Genomic DNA, 17,010 nt, shown 5'->3' with positions numbered 1-17,010 from the left:
GACTTGGAATGCATGGCCAGAGCAAAGATGGTGAGTAAAGTGAAAATCCAAATCATGGAGATTGCTATTAGCTATGTGAAGTAGTCTGGATTGTAGTGTGTGAGCAATGATGAGCCACAGAAGGATCTTAAGTACAGGAATAAGAAGGAATATGTACCTGGCAGCTGTGGAGTGGACCAATTAAAGAGGGAGCAAGATGGAAAAGTCAGATAGTCTGAGGGAGGGACCATGAGGGCTTGAATGATGGAGAGTCCATTGGTAAAGGAGAAAAGATGATGAACTGGAGAGAGAGAGAGAAATGTATTGATCTTATTATTTCATAGAGGGAAGAAGGTAGGAAAACTCTCAGTTCCCTATTTAGGTGACTATAAATAGATAGTGGTGACACCAAGTTAGGAAATACTTGGTGATGGGGAGGAGCAGAGTCAGAGGAAAGGTGATGAGTTCAATTATGAAAACCTGAAGTTTAAGGATCCTATGGGACATCCAAGTGGATTTTCGAGAGACCTGGAATGTTGGGTGTTGAAAGTTGGAACACAAGGTGTTTGTAAGTCAGTGGGAAGTAAGGAAGTGAGCAGGAAGTAAAAGGATGGAGAGAGAAAATGGTACCAGGAGAGAAATGTTGAGATGTAGGTGGCTTAAAGATAGTGGCGATTGCTTGAAATGGCAAATTTGAGAAGTAGGAGGGAAGCCAAGAGCAGATAAATAGATGATTGCTGAGGAGCACTAAAAGTCCACTGAGGTCAAAGACTTGTTTTGAGATAGAAACTCTGAATTATCTCTATGATTTTCCCCAGCAGTGCTCTGCAGTGATTGTGGGATTGAGCCAAGGTTACGGGGTAACAAGGCAGTCTGGGGAGGAGGGCATATAAATGTAAATCTACATTTAAAATATTTTAATCCAATTATTAAAGATTTTAACAAGTAGTTTACTGTTATCTATATCATTTTATTGACAATTTCAGGTGGTTGAATTCTGTACAGAAAAAAACCACAATAAAGAAGCCCCAAACCAGCAAAACAGAAAATGCAATCTCCGAAGCACATGGGAAGTGATCCAAGATTCAGAGGACTTTAAGAAAACCACTCCTATGACAACACAGCCACCCAAGCCCACCTTCTCACTGTTGCAGATCGGACAAAGAATTGTGTGTTTAGTCCTTGATAAGTCTGGAAGCATGACGGTATGTTCAGTGAGTCTTGGTCTTCTGGATGGTAGTCTCACATTTGTATATGATATGATCTGGACCACAACTTGGAGCTGGCTGGGAATAAACACAACCCCAAGGGTCAGAACAGTTACAAGAATAACATTTCCATCAGAATTGCCCACCACCTCAACTTTATTCAATAAAAATTCAGCATCAAGTGTCTCATTTGCCAAATTAAATTAGCCTTCAATTTGTGAGCAAAGATCTGATGAATTATATAGAATTAACATTTTTTATGTTTCACTGACCATATGTAGGTTTATAGAACTATTACTAGAGTATTGAACTAATGATTGAACTAAAGCCAAATCCAGCTTTATCTTTTAGGGCTATTTATACAAAATAATCCTATCCAAAGATACTACTAAATATAAAGGAGAAATTTTCCTCCATAGAAGGATATGCCTTGAGTAAGCTTATTGTCATTTACTCTACATTGAGGCAGCCACTTCCAAATTCACTCTAGCCTGTTCTGTTTTTAGTCTGCCCATCTAAACCCAACCTGACTGCTTTTCTTCTGCTTCTCCATTCAGATTGGTGACCGCCTTAAACGACTGAATCAAGCAGGCAAACTTTTCCTTCTGCAGACGGTTGAGCAAGGGTCCTGGGTTGGGATGGTGACGTTTGACAGTGCTGCCTATGTAAAAAGTGAACTTGTACAGATAAACAGTGCCACTGAAAGAGACACACTTACCAGAAGCTTACCCACAGCGGCCTCAGGAGGAACGTCCATCTGCTCTGGGATTCAATCAGCATTTACGGTGAGACAAGTTGCCCTATCATAGTTTGCCAATGTTTACAATTTATGTCTCCTAAGAAATTCCCCTTTCCAATGTTTCCATGCATGCCTAGTGTCTAGTTGAATTAGACAACCAATTGCAGAGCAATGGTTCAAATGATGCAACAACATAGGCCCCCAAAGCTATTGTTAACTAATTCATTCATGCTTTTGTGTTTTTCTGCATCTGTGCATTCATGCTTTTCTGCATGCATTTGAAACATTCGTGGTGTTACTTCTACATGCCAGGCACTGTGATACGCATTAAGAATACCACGAGGGCCAAACATACCACACCTGCTGTCGTGGAGCTTATAATCTTATTGGGGGGAGATTCATTAACTACATAGTCACATAAATAAGTGTATAATCATACACTAATGACTGCTATGAAGAAAGGTACACAGGGATCTAAGAGGTTATCTTCTATGAAGAAAAAAGTCAACTCTGAGTTATGGTTAAATATTGAGGTAGCTTAACATTCCAAACTTCTGGGCATATAGACCTCCTTTTTGGGAAAAAAAAAAGGTTTATTTATTGAAATAGGAGGACTTAGGAACTGTAACTCTAATTGTATTGGGGGTGTATCCAAAGATCCCATCTGATCATCCAATCATGTCATCCCTCTACTTAGACATCAATCTCTCCCCATTTTCAACAAAACTAAGTAAAATTTCTCTAACTAATATTTAAGTTCTTTTATAATATAGCCCCTACCTACCTTTCCAGGCTCAAGTACTCAGGAGTCTCTCCCAGGTATTCTATGTTTAAGCAAATTAGATCACCTGCCCTTGCCAGCCAGCTTCCACACCTTTGCTGGGCCAGCTCCCCATCTAGAGTAATTTCTCCTCTGTCCTTTGTACCTCAAATCACACTCATTCTTCACACATCGTCATAGACACTACTACTTCTTGACATCTTTCCTGATCGTTTCAACTGTATAGAGTTTCTCCTTCTGAATCCTATGAACTTTTTTCTATTTTTTTTTAAACATCTCTTACGACTTTTGACTCTTCTGTCTTATTTCCTGTCATGTTCTTTGCTCAAACAAAACTTCTTCAGAGATAGGAATTATCTTTTAACTTCCCAGGCTGCTGGCACAATATCTTTTCTATAGGAGGTTCTCAATAAAAAAAATTAAATTGAGTTATTTGATTACACCTGATGCTTAAATGCTCCAAATATAGAATAGAATCTTCTATATTTATTTAGAGGCTATTTAGGTCCATGAAATAAAGAATAAGAGGCTGAAGGAAGCTGGCTGGTCTAAGGTCTCAGAATCTAGGCAGTGTCTTGGGAAAGTCTGCCCTCTGCCTGCTTGGGGCGTAACACATCAATGGGGCTGTTCCTGATTTCCAAGCAGCAGCAGGAACATTTAGTTTTCAACTCACACTGTTTCATGTTGACAGCGGACTCAACCATTCCCTTATGCAGTCTGTCCCTCTGGCCCTTTTATTCCACTTTGAAGGTCAGTTCCCTACAAGTGGTTTTTATTGTGTACGCAGTCAGCTGCAAAACCCTTCTCCAGATGCTTGTGTGCACTTGGGTTCTCTTGCTTCTGCCACTCACCCATGCTTTGATTAAAGAAGCAAGTAAGGGAGGGAAACTGACATGTCATACTAAACTCCTGCTATACAAAACCTGAGGGGAAATGACTAATGCCAGATGGCCTGGTGGTGAAGAGGGAACTTCTGGTTCTGTATTTTCCACTCCGATGGTGTGAGAGAGTATGTGAGGAACACAATTGGAATTTAGATGCTCCTCATGCCCAACAGAGCTCGGGTATGGGGTGGGAGGAGCTTGTGTGTGACTTCAGGGTGATGAGGTAAAGGGCCTTGGATCCTGCACTGTCTCAATTTCCCCACTAGTCCCTGGGGCAGGACCCTGGTCAGGTCTGGCAGTGGTGTCGGTTGAGCTGTGGCCACTGGGCTTTGCTTGTTTTCTTAGCTTGATCAGGGCCCATTGGTCTTCCCCAGCTGACTCACCACACTCTGGCTCTCACTGTTGGAGCAGATCCCTGAGCACCCCCATGTCCTGCATCCAGCCCTTGGGAGGCTGTACACCCCTCAGCCTCTATGCCAAGATAAACTGTCTTCTTGCCTGCCAACTCTCAAGTCAGCTGCCATCCGTTTCCCCTATGGATACATGGAGACTTCTGCATGTTTTCCATGACACATAGCAGTGATGGGGAGTGGGACAAGGGAATCCAAATTGAGCCCTTTCTCTGGCCTCTCAGGCCCTGCAGCTTAGTCAGACTGAGGCTACAGCCACAGCTGACAGGCTCCTGGGCTCCAGAATTCTTCACATGGCAGCAATCACAGTTCTGCTCTCTTCCCTTGTGGGGCAGCCCCCTCTCAAAAGAAGTGGGGTGGAAGTCTCCTCTGATCTCAGCTTCCCTTTCAACCTACTTAAGAGAGCCTTCCCTTCCTGAGAGTCTGGTCCAGAGAGGGGAGTTACTTAGGTTTGATTACTTGTTTCCTTTACTTCTGGGTCTCCCTTCCACTCTTTTTAAGGGAAGAGTGAACTCTTGCCTTCCTCTTCATAAACATTATTATTTTATCTAATTTTCCTTCTATCATAATCTTATCCAACATTGGCATAAAGCATATGCTCTCTATACCATGTAAAAAGCTATAACCTGTGTCTACCAGGAATAGTTGAGACATAGGTGTCATAGGACAACTAGGAACTGGGGATTAATAGGAACAAAATGTTTTGCTTTAATCATAGGGGATATTAAAATTTTTAATAACTCATGTGACCTGGGGACTGACCAATCAGAACCAAGGCCAGCCATAAACAGCTTAAGGTAAGACTGGTGAATATCATACAAGCTAAAATCTGCCCCGAGTCTAATATTATTATAGTAATATATTAGTCCTCAGTATTATCCCCATTAAATGAGGGTAGTTTCTGAAGGCATCTGGGAACCTCTGAAAGCCTGTCAAGGAGAGATCATGTGAAAGAAACTAGAAAAACCTTCTTTTCTGCTTAGTGCTGTCCATCCCTGGAACTGTCCTGCATCCCACCTTATTGAGTCTTCTCTGCAACAGGCTAACCCAGAGAAAAGACCATTGTCAAGTTCCATGGTCTTGTATCATTGCAAGACAGAGAGATATTTGACCATTCTTAGACACTTTTGTTTATTCCCTCTGGAATTTCTCTTCTCATTCCCTTTAACTGCAGTTTTCCCAAACACTTTGGCTACCCTGAGTATGACAATTCATGCCTGAATTATATTCTTAGGTGATTAGGAAGAAATACCCAACAGATGGATCTGAAATCGTGTTACTGACCGATGGGGAGGACAACACTATAAGCTCATGCTTTAATGAGGTGAAACAAAGCGGAGTCATCATCCATACAGTTGCCCTAGGGCCGTCTGCAGCACAGGAACTAGAGGAGCTGTCTAAAATGACAGGTGAAGGGTGACCTGCTGAGTCCTACTGTATTTTCTCTTCCACTGGACTGTGAGCTCCAGTGCACTGGGGAGTAGGGGAAGGGTGGGATAGGGACAGATGGGGTTACCTTATTGACTAACTAGCTGCCTTTACCCCCAAATGACTTTTAGAACTGACTCCACTCATTTATTTTAAAGCCTTGGTTCTAGGATTAGGGCAGTCTGGAGAAGATGGGACCAGCACAGCACTCTAGGGAGAACTTGGGACTCTCTTCCCAGACACTTTATAAGGGCTGGAAAGAATCTAATCAGTTAGCCAGGAACCACTCACTTCCAGTTGGCAGCTGGCCAAGAGACCCAGGGGACACGGACGACAAGCCACTAACTATAAAATACTATGATACAAGTGCTCTATTAGTAATAGAGGGTACAATGAGCACAAAGAAGGGAGCCTAGACTTTATCTGGGGAAGAAGGAGTGTACAGGAAGGTGACATCTGAATTGGGGCTTGAACAGGAAATAGCAGGGGAAGGGCCAAGGGCCTGCTGAACTAAACAGAAGGTCACTCTGAAAATATAGAATATAATGCAGTTTCTTTGTAAAACATTCATATATTGTGCTTCTACCTTCCATACACATATGGTTAAAATTATCCCATCCGAACCTGGCTTCTTCAGCAGAGTAGGTTTTTATTTTTTTAATTTTTTTTAACTTAGAGCCAGCATTATGGCTATCAATTACTATGCTGAGTTGCCATCTAAGCCAGATAAAATGACAGGACTGTTTGCTCCTAATACTACCTGTCTTAGGCTGGGTTTCCTAGAAGCAGAGCCTGAGAAAAGGATTTAAGTGCATGTGATTTATAGAGGGAGAGCTCTCAGGAGAAAGGGAGAGTAGGGAGTAAGATCAGGCAGGGGAAGAAGCTAAGCACAGATGTGAAATTAGAGGCCAGCTGAAGCCTGGTGCCACAGGGGGCTCTGGATCTGGAATTGCATCACAGATTTGGTACAATATTGAAAGAGAAGGCTGACCTTTTGTACCACTGTGTCCATCAGTCAGTGGTTATAGACTGTCAGGGCAGGGCAGGGGTAAGGGGGCATATTATGTCTTTGGCTAGGGTGGCCCCATTAGGTAAAGCAATTTTCTTGAATAGGAGGCAGCTATATGCCATTAATCTAACACTTAGAGCAGCTGGGGAGAGATGTGCTAGCCTAGATAAGGGGATCTGGGTGAAGTACCAGTAGGATGACCAAAATACTCTCCTTAGATTTTGGATGTCATTAACAGTTTAAAAGTGCTTTCACATCAACTGTCTCAGTTACACCTATTCTAAGTAGCTCAAGACTACATGGCCTGGTATATCATCTCCTGTTTACTACACATAATACTTTTCTATAACTGTCCCCTGTCAGTTGTTATTTCTTACTGTTGTAACATACACACTCCTCTTTCTGATTTAGGAGAAAACTTGAAAGTCAAGCTTGCTAAGATTATGTCTTAAATAGGAATAAATCAATATACACTTGCAGTAAGGCTTAATGACATATGAAAGTGCATGACCTTTAAAACACGAGATTTATGTTACTAGTTTTGGTCTGTCGGAGATTCTTGACTGCTTTGCAGAGAGCTGAAGTGGCCAAATGACTATGTTGCTGAAGCTATTATTTAATAGGATTAAAAAGTTAGTATCAGCTTCTGAGTTAATCTGGACACCTGTTTAATGTTAATCTATTAGTACTTTAATAACACAATATAATATGTATTTTGTTATCTTAACAATATCTAAAATGTTGCAAATACTTGCTTTCTAGAAAATAACTTCTGATAATGTAATTGCATTTTAGGAGGTTTACGGACATACGCTTCAGATCAGGTTCAGAACAATGGCCTCATGGATGCTTTTGGGGCCCTTTCATCAGGAAATGGAGCTGTCTCCCAGCGTTCCATCCAGGTCAGAGTTCTTCCTCCTTGGTTTTTCATGTTTATAAATAACCATAGCCAAGATGGGGAGTTTAATGGTTAAAAGTTTTAAGTTCTACATTCTTCTAGTAATGAATTAAAATTAAAATAGACGTTTCAGCCTGATATTAGACATTATTCCTAAAATGCAACACTATTCATTTAAACAAGGCAATTACTGTTTCTTGTTTGGAAACAATACTAAGTGACTTCCTCTTAGAAACCATCAACATAAAATATAGTGGGTCCAGGAATTCTTTTTTAACATCTGTTAATAAGCACCCATAGCAATATAATTGGCTCAGAATTTTCTTCAGAGTAGATCATCTCAGTATAAATTTTCTGGGACAACTGTTCAGGGATTACTTGGTCTATTTTTCCATTACCTCAAATCCCTGATATTTGCCAAGATTTTCATATAATTGATGGAAAGTGATTTGTACTGTGAAAAGCCCATGTTGTCAGTCCAGACACCTGGATCCTGTTCATGGGTCTGCCATTAACTGTGATCACAGGCAAAGAACTTTACTTCTCTGAGCTTCAGCTTCTCAGCCAGAGACGAACCAGAAAACTTCGACGGGCCCTTCTGCTTCTAAAATTTCAAGAAAACCAAATTTTCTTTCAAAAGTCTTGGGACAATTTAAAAAAGGACAAATATATTTTTAAATGCTCTTATCTAATAGTTGTAAAAGTTATTCACATGAATCTTTAAACTAGGGAGAGTGAACAATCAGCACCACACTTGTGTGAGTTGTAACTTTTACTGTGAATAAAAGTAAAGGGATAATGTAGTGTCAAAGCCAAATAATGACCTAATATATAGCACAGGGAACTCTACTCAGTACTCTTTAATGGCCTATATGGGAAAAGAATCTAAAAAAGAGTGGATATATGTATATGTATAACTGATTCACTTTGCTGTACACCTGAAACTAACACAGCATTGTAAATCAACTATACTCCAATAAAAAAAATTTAAAAAGCCAAATAATGACAGATTTCAAAACAATAGCCTTTCTAGTCTATTGATGTAGCATTTATTCAGTCAAAGAAGATAGCAATTATACTCATTTGGGTTATCCTAGTTCAGATTTAGAATATTAAACCCAAGAGCCCGGTTTGGACGTGGGAGGAATGTGTCTTAGAAAAGTAATTAAAGTGATGAAAGGGCAAGTTTACAGCCAGGCAGTTTCTGCCCATTATTTTTATATTTAAGAAACCTAAAAGGGAGAAAGATAGAGACATGAGCAGGACTCATTTACCCACCTGCCATAAAAATCATATCTAAGGGTCCCTAGCTCTCTTCACATCCCAGATCATAATCTACATACAAAACTAGAAAGTCTGGCTCCATGACCAGGCCACCCTATCTTCTAATGGATATCAATTTAAGGACCATAAATAATTATCTAGGAGATAATCCTCAAAAATCACATTTTGACAAAGTCTGGTTAGCCCTACCCTACCTCAACCCCTGCTCCACAGCTCCTTCATTCTACTTCAGACAACGAATCAGCCTTGGCCATTGATTTATTTCATTTATCTTCACAAGGACTGCAGTAATAATTCACCCACGAATTAGTTATTTGCAATTCAAACAATCCATATGTGGGTGAAAATAAGTCCTAGTTAGTCTCCTTAAGGGTTTATAGTCTAGTAGTGAGATGAGCTGTGTACACCAGTAGGTATAAAGCAAAACACAATGTGAGGACATCAAAGGATTGATAGAAATAAGATTCTATGGGAGATCAAAGGAGGGAGAGATTATTCTCCACAGTAAGTGAGATGGACATCAGAGAAAGCTTCATGGAGAAAGTGACTTTTGAATTGAATTTTGAAGGGTAGGTAAGGCTTAGACAAATGGACATGAATGTACAGACTTCCAGGAAAAGCAGTGAGTATGATAGTCAGAGAGTCAGGGATTCATGAGCATCACATGGGGAAGTGGTCTGATCTGGGTGTAGGAGTCAACATTATGGAAGCTAAGGCTGGAAAAGTAATTTAGAATTGGATCATAATAGGTCATAAATATCAAACCAAGGACTCAGGCATCACTGAAGGCTTTTTAATGGGATAACTGAGAGTTGGAGACAGAATGGAACAGACTATGTGATGGGAGCTGTATTCTCCAGAAAGTAAAGAGTTGTTTTTCTTAACAGCTTGAGAGCAGGGGATTAACCCTCCAGAACAGTCAGTGGTTGAATGGCACGGTGATTGTGGACAGTACTGTGGGGAAAGACACTTTGTTTCTCATCACCTGGACAACTGACACTCCCCAAATCCTTCTCTGGGATCCCAGCGGAAAGAAACAAGATGGCTTTTTAGTGGACACACACATCAAAATGGCCTACCTCCAAATCCCAGGCACTGCCAAGGTATGGACTCATCTTTTTTCCTTCTCACAATTTGATAAGAATATAAAATTTTTACAGAATAATTGTAGCTTTTTAAATGAGGGTGGTTGCTAAAAAGAGTCAGTATTGAATGAAAGAGAGAACAAGGAAAAATCTCCATCCAGTGGAAATCACTCAGTATGACAGCAAGTCAAGAAAAAGGAAGTTGGTGATATTTTCTCCAGGTACTAAAAGGAGAACCTTCAAATTACACAGCAGCTAGAGCTTTGGCATCATGAAAACTATTTCCTCTACCTCAGGAATCTATCGATTTGATCCTGCTCTTGAGAAACCAAGGCTATAATAAGGACACAATTTTCAGACCTCATTTTTCCCAGCTAGGATTTTCTTGGCAATAGAACCATGTAGTTAGTCCAAACATACCAAAGTTTCCCTTGGCTGAGAGAGTATCAAAAATCTTCTTAGATATACTTGTAATGTACTTGTATTAGATGGGCTCTTCCTATAGGTGGCATTGAAGTCAGGTCTGTGTCACTTAAAGTTATTAAGTGGAAATGTCTCCATTTTTTTTTTTGGCTAGGTCGGCATTTGGAAATACAGCCTACAAGCAAGGTCACAAACCCTGACTTTGACTGTCACCTCCCGTGCATCAAGTGGTACCTTGCCTCCAGTTACAGTGACCTCTAAAATGAACAAAGACACAGGCAAATTCCCTAGCCCTATGGTAGTTTATGCAAAGATTCACCAAGGAGCCTTGCCAATTCTCAGGGCGAAGGTCACAGCCCTGATAGAATCAGTGAATGGAAAAACAGTTACTTTGGAATTACTGGACAACGGAGCAGGTAACCACCCAAGAAATTGAAGAACGTATCTTTCTTTTCCAAGAAGCAACCAGGGAACAGCAGGAGGGCATGTTGTGGTGAGGACAGTTAGAAGCAGGAAGTCCAGCACTGGGATTCTGGTTGGGGGAGCTTTCTGCCACCCCACAATTCCTATATTTCAAATTGTTGGAAAACATGAGGAAGGGACTACCTTTAGCTTTTGTAAAGCCCCGAAGTCTCAGACTCTAGGGAGTTGTCAGTGGGTATTCCACACCCCCCAAAAGGCGAAGAAGGAAAATTAATAGATTTTTTGTGTTAGGAGTTTGCGTGAAGATTAGACAGATGGATAGATAGATAGATAGATAGATAGATAGATAGATAGATAGATAGATCTTCATTTTTTATCTTCACCACACACTTTGGAGATATTATCCCTACATTACAGATGAAGAAACAGGCTTTCACATTTAAAAAGCAGCAGAGTTGGATTAAAGTATAGTTATATGTGACCCCCATATCTATGTAGATTCTATATTATCCTGCACCCAAAGGGAAAATTCTACCTATTATTTTTATATTTAAGAAGTCAAACAGGGAGAGAAAAAGAAAATTCTACATTTATTTTTAGAAGGAACTTGACTACTGTGAAACAAGTAACCTTATTAAAACAAATTCTGTAAATGAATTTCCCACCTAAATCTACCCTGGTGAAAAGCCATAGATTAAAAAAAAAATCATATAACTTTTTTTTTCTCACCAGTAACATATAGTAATTGAATTCAGTTCAACAGATACTTACTGAGTAGTTACCTTGTGCTATGTTGGATGTAACAGAGGCACATGATTGATCCTGAGTTCAAAAAAAAGACAACAATTCAGGAAGACAAGATGTACACATATGAAATTACACACACACACACACACACACACACACACGGAAAAGAAGTATACCTCATCCTTAACGTAGTCAAATCCTAAACTCTCTTGGAGATAACACTGGATTATCTTTGCTTTAAAAAAATTTAATCCACGTATGAGTTGGAAATGTACAAGTGCCCAGTTACCTTTAGGATATTCATTAATTCCTTAATTTCCCTGTCAAGGTGCCGATGCTACTAAGGATGATGGTGTCTATTCAAGGTATTTTACAGCTTACGATACAAATGGTAGATACAGTGTAAAAGTGTGGGCTCTGGGAGGTGTCAATACAGACACTCAGAAGGGGATACCCCAGCAGACTGGAGCCATGTACATACCTGGCTGGATCGAGAATGGTAAGTCATCTATAATAACACCCTTGGCTTGAGTAAAAGTCTTGGAATCAAGTGAAAACCACTAAACCTGTGGAGAGAATGGTACAAAATTAAATCGGGGTTTCTCAACCTTGGTAACTATTGACATTTTGGCCACATAATTCTTTGTTGTGAAGGGCAGTCCTGTGCATTGTAGGATGTTTAGCAGCATTTCTGGCCTCTATTCACTAGATATCAGAAGCGGCCCCCACAGTCATGACAATTAAAAATGTCTCCAGACATCATTCACTGTCCTCTAGTTAATAACATAGCCCCCAGTCGAAAACCACTAGACTGAATGTAGATTTTGACCACCCTGGTTCAAATTCCAGGCTTCTACCAAATAAAGTATTTTAGGTAATCTCTTGTGCTTCATTTGCCTCACTTGTAAAATAGGTAATAATGGTAACTACCTCATGGGATGGTTATGAGGAATAAACAAGAAAATACATCTAATAAGCTATTGCTGGTAAATAAGAAGTGTTCAATAAATGTTTGTTATTATTTTAAATAAATCTTAACACATTTCATAATAAAGCTCTTTCTACTGATATAGGCATTTCCACAGAATCAAAAAATAACAATTTGGGGCTTGTTATCTGCATCAGTATCACCATAAGCCCACTGTCTCCTTTTCCTCCTCTCTTCTCCTGCTCAGACTAGGGAGAATAGTAGACGAACCTAATAACAGATAGCATACTGAGCCCACATGTAAGCAAGTGGAAAAATTACGCTCCAAGGAACAGACAGTCCCACACCAATCTTAGTTATGAACACTTGTCCTGGACTAGAGCTGGAATCAGGTCTGATAGGTTCCAGGACTTGTTTTCCATCAATCTCCATTCTGTCCTGGACAGGTCTTGTCCTAGTGCTGGTGTGTAGTAAGAAAAGCTCTTCTAAGAAGCTTCACACTGTCCTCTTTACTTGAGTGTGTGATCAGTAAAGGGAGGATTCTGAGACATGTGGTGTGTCCTCATGCAAAAGTGATAATAGGAAAAAATGCTTTAAAAGACACCATTGCTTCCAAAGCTCTTTTACATATTTCAGCTTATTTTATTCTCATTTGCCCTTTTTGTTGAGTTAGGGAGAGAAGTCAGGAGAAGACTGGTATAGTTGCTATATCTAGCATTATGCTCAGTGTTATACTTACATTAATATAGCTCATTCTCCTAATTATCCCATTTTACAGATGGAGAAACAGAGGCTAGAGAGGTTATTGGTCCACATTACTAACAGTGATAGCACCTGACTTGGCACTGGGAAGCTATGCTCTTCCCCCTATTCCTTGATGAGCCTCGATACCAAGAGAGACAGTCTCTACTGTGAATTGAATTAATCTTAAACCTGCTAAAGTATTCATTTCATCTTTGCCCAAGACCAGATTAATGGGTATAAAGATCAATCTGTCTTTATAGATAAAAGATTATAAGGGCTAAAGAAGAAGAGTTTATGAGAAAGTAAAACCAGAGTAATGCCATGTTAAGGTATTCCAGCATATTTTTATTGAAAAGAGAGTCTGAGAACCCCACTGATTGAGCAGGCCAGGGTATTTTTAGAATTTCAGGATGACTTTTATACAACCTTTCAACAAGAATGTGAAGCAAATTGGGATTGCTACATGAACTAGATTTCCATGCATTCATTGAGAAAATCAAGTCTTTCAAAAGCACACAATTTTAGAACCCCTAACATAAAACATTTTGTGAGAAACTACAATCTAATAAGAAAGACAAAACACAAACATGGAGAAAAAAGAGAAAAATGCACAGAATTATTAATCAAGGCAATTCTTGAAGGCCCAGATAATTGATTAAGAAATAAATAGGAAAGACAATGAAACCCCCAGTATTACCTAGGTGGAAGAGATTGCTTGAGGAAGTCTGAGAAGGTTTAAAGCAGAGGTAGTATTTAAACTGACCCTGTGGCAGGTTAAGAGTAGGATAGCAAAAAGGTGGGAAAAGAAACAATTCCAGGACAAGTATATTTACAAAAAGTAAATTATGAAAGCTATTCCACTAAATATCCAGGAAATAAATATATGTGAGATAAAGAACTGTGATTCTCTCTTTGCTTTTTTCCCCTGATTTGGGAGCTTTACAACAAATGGTTAAAGTAAGTTTTGTGTGTGGGAGGAAAGAAGGAAAGAGTAGAAAGAGGGTGATACAATAAAAAACAGAGGGAAGTATAGCCATTTCATGGTGTTGTTTACCTTGCACTGAGGAATTTTTTAATGCAGGTCAAGTAAAATGGAATCCACCAAGACCTGAAATTAATAAGGATGATCTTCAAGGCAAGCAAGAGTGTTTCAGCAGAACGTCCTCGGGAGGTTCATTTGTGGCCTCCAATGTTCCAAAGGCTCCCATACCTGATCTCTTTCCGCCTTGTAAAATCACTGACCTGAAGGCAAAAATCCAAGGGGACAGTCTCATTAATCTGACTTGGACGGCTCCTGGGGATGATTATGATAACGGAAGAGGTAAGCTGAATGTGGTGTGGGCCCTGTAAAAGAGTTTAGCAGCCAAGCAGAGGGGCAGAGGGCGTGAGGCAGGCAGGCGTGTTGTGATGCATGTGGAGGGATCTTGAACATCCTCTGAAATGAAAGCTTAAGATTTTTAAACATGAGAAGTTTAGAATCTGAAAAACTGGCCCAAAGGGGTGTAAGACGTTTCAACCAGGAACAGGCAACCCGCAGTTTTTTTCTGAAATCTTGCCAAGCCGTTTGCTTGGCAATCTTGCCAATCTTGCTTGCTGCTTTAATAAACCTCATTTTTAGTAATGACTCCTGGAGAGAATTGGGAAAAGATCATAGGTATCTATGGAGCAGAGTTGTCCTTTGGAAGAAATCGCAGGTTCTACCAGATTTTTCCTCTCAAAGTATGGTCTGTGGACTGCAGCATGGGCATCACATGAATGCTTGTTAGAAATGTGGAAACTTAGGCCCCACCCCAGACCTACTGAAACAGGATCTGCATTTTAAGATCCCTGGATGATGTGTATGTATGGTCAAGTTTGAGAAGCACAAATAATAAAATAATAAGCAGTAATTAACCTCCTCTCTCAGTCAGGTGCTATGGCCAGAAATACTGACCTAGGCTTTAAGTCAAGCCTGATCCAATTTTATATTTATCACTCTGTCGGGATATAAAAATAAGAATGTAAAAGAAGATACTAATGCTTATAAATATGGACCGTCAATTACATTTATTTATTGGTATTTTATGGGATGGTGATATTGTTTCTAACAGATTTTTAAAAACTTCTTTAAGACTTGAGAATTACAAGTCACATCCTTTTTCTCTCTTTCTTTTTTAAGCTCACAAGTACATCATTGGAATAAGCACAAATATTCTTGATCTCAGAGACAAGTTCAATGATTCACTTCAAGTGAACACCACTGACCTCATCCCAAAGGAGGCCAACTCAGAGGAAGTCTTTGTGTTTAAACCAGAAAACATCACTTTTACAAATGGCACAGATCTCTTCATTGCTGTACAGGCTGTTGATAAGGTCAACCTGAAGTCAGAAATCTCTAACATTGCACAAGTATCTTTGTTTATTCCCCCAGAGAATCCTCCAGAGACACCTAGTCCTTCTCTTCCTTGTCCTGATATTAATATCAACAGCACCATTCCTGGCATTCACATTTTAAAAATTATGTGGAAGTGGCTAGGGGAATTACAGCTATCAGTAGCCTTGGGCTGAGTTTTCCCTGAAATAAACAAATCATCCATCTTTTTTTTGATTATAAAAATTTATAAAATGTATTTTAGACTTCCTGTATGAGGCAATTTAATGAAATAAAATGCTAAACAACCAGATACATATGTATAAAAACTACTTATTCAAATCCAAAAGTTTAATTATTGCTCATTTATTAATGATTTTGAGTAGTAGAAAGTAGGGGTGCTTGCATCAATAAATGGAAGTATGTTTTGATTTGATTTAAGGAGATTTGCCAGTTATAAAAGAACATGTAATTCTATGTGAAAGATGCCAGAAAGGCCCAACCAGGTCAAACTATTTAAATATAAAAGGCATGGCTTGTTATAGAGGAGATTTGGACCAACATCACCAGAATTATGTTTTCTTTGCACTAGATTTGGGCAAGGATGATGCATTTAAGAAAGAGATTGCATTGTAGAAAGAAATAACAGCATGATAAGGGCTCCATAGGCATAGAAATGTATGTAATATGCATGCAATTACAAGAGTTGATGATGCCTAAAGCCACAGTGGTGGGACATGAAGTAGGAAAGTAGGTTCAGGCCAGGTGTAAAGGAAAGTGATTGAGAAATAAACATTTATTTTGTACTTTGTGCCAAGTGCTCTACTAATGCCTTATATGCATTACCTTATGTAATGCAATTCGGTTCATTAAGTAAATGTTCATTAGATGACTACTATATTCCAGGCTTACGCTAGACCCTGAGTACAAAAAGATGAGCAAGATTTGGCCTTTTTCTTATAGGCAATAAAGAACATTTGAGGATAAATCAGTGCTATGCTTGAGAAGTATCAGGAGGAGGGAGGTTTTGAGGACTACATGAAGGACTAAATAAAGGTGGAAGAGGCTATGGTCATGACAGATGAAAGGGGAAGCAGAAGAAAAAGGAAAAAGGACAAATAGACTTAGCAGTACGGCAGTTCCCATCAAGGACTAATCACACATTCCAGTGCCTCCAACGGCAAGTATTCTTGTGAAAGTTGTTTCAAGTTCTCAGTTCATTAGCACAATTAGTTTAAAGTGTGGGTGACTCTCTGATTGAATACAAAATATCTAGAAGACTGTTTCTACATAGACTCCAAATTTATTTCTTTATTTATAGATTTTCCTTAAAGGAAGATTCAAAGATTTCAAAATAAGATTTGAGGCATCTTAGAGATACATACAACAAACATGTTTAAAAACTAAGAAAATAAAGAAATGAAGTGAAGTAAATATATAATAAAAACTAGAGGAAGCTTCAGCATATCCAAGGCCAAATATAATGTCCTGTTCAATTGCTATCGGCAGGTCACACATCAAAGATTTACAGAGTCTAAAGTGAAAAACAAACCATAGGGTCAGGAGGAGCATGGCTTTTTCTAGTTGAGACCCATGTGAAGTTTCATCTACAGATCCTCAATAAATTAGGGTACTGTGTTGTTAAGGACAGTAGCCTCAGGAACACCCATATAATAATCACAACAAGTTT

At 39.4% G+C, this 17,010-nt stretch overlaps 1 protein-coding gene and 1 long non-coding RNA gene across 2 annotated transcripts in view; one reads left to right on the top strand and one right to left on the bottom strand.

Annotated features, from left to right (window-relative positions):
* CLCA1 (chloride channel accessory 1) overlaps positions 1-15,517 on the top strand; it is a 38,090-nt gene extending 22,573 nt beyond the window's left edge. The window contains exons 6-14 of the mRNA XM_061186373.1: positions 966-1,184; positions 1,745-1,972; positions 5,236-5,410; positions 7,234-7,340; positions 9,508-9,723; positions 10,283-10,544; positions 11,627-11,797; positions 14,052-14,291; positions 15,129-15,517. Coding sequence (XP_061042356.1) covers positions 966-1,184; positions 1,745-1,972; positions 5,236-5,410; positions 7,234-7,340; positions 9,508-9,723; positions 10,283-10,544; positions 11,627-11,797; positions 14,052-14,291; positions 15,129-15,517 — 2,007 coding nt within the window. The remainder of the gene's footprint in view (positions 1-965; positions 1,185-1,744; positions 1,973-5,235; positions 5,411-7,233; positions 7,341-9,507; positions 9,724-10,282; positions 10,545-11,626; positions 11,798-14,051; positions 14,292-15,128) is intronic.
* Positions 1,001-11,831, bottom strand: LOC133088430 (uncharacterized). Its single transcript, XR_009700518.1, has 3 exons — positions 11,780-11,831; positions 11,323-11,373; positions 1,001-1,265 (listed from the first exon to the last, which is right to left on the bottom strand). It is a non-coding gene; the product is annotated as an uncharacterized LOC133088430 (long non-coding RNA).
* Positions 15,518-17,010: the final 1,493 nt, after the last annotated feature.

Source organism: Eubalaena glacialis, chromosome 3, assembly GCF_028564815.1.
Source record: "Eubalaena glacialis isolate mEubGla1 chromosome 3, mEubGla1.1.hap2.+ XY, whole genome shotgun sequence".
NCBI classification, from domain to species: Eukaryota; Metazoa; Chordata; class Mammalia; order Artiodactyla; family Balaenidae; genus Eubalaena; species Eubalaena glacialis.
This window is presented reverse-complemented; position numbering and strand designations above follow the sequence as displayed.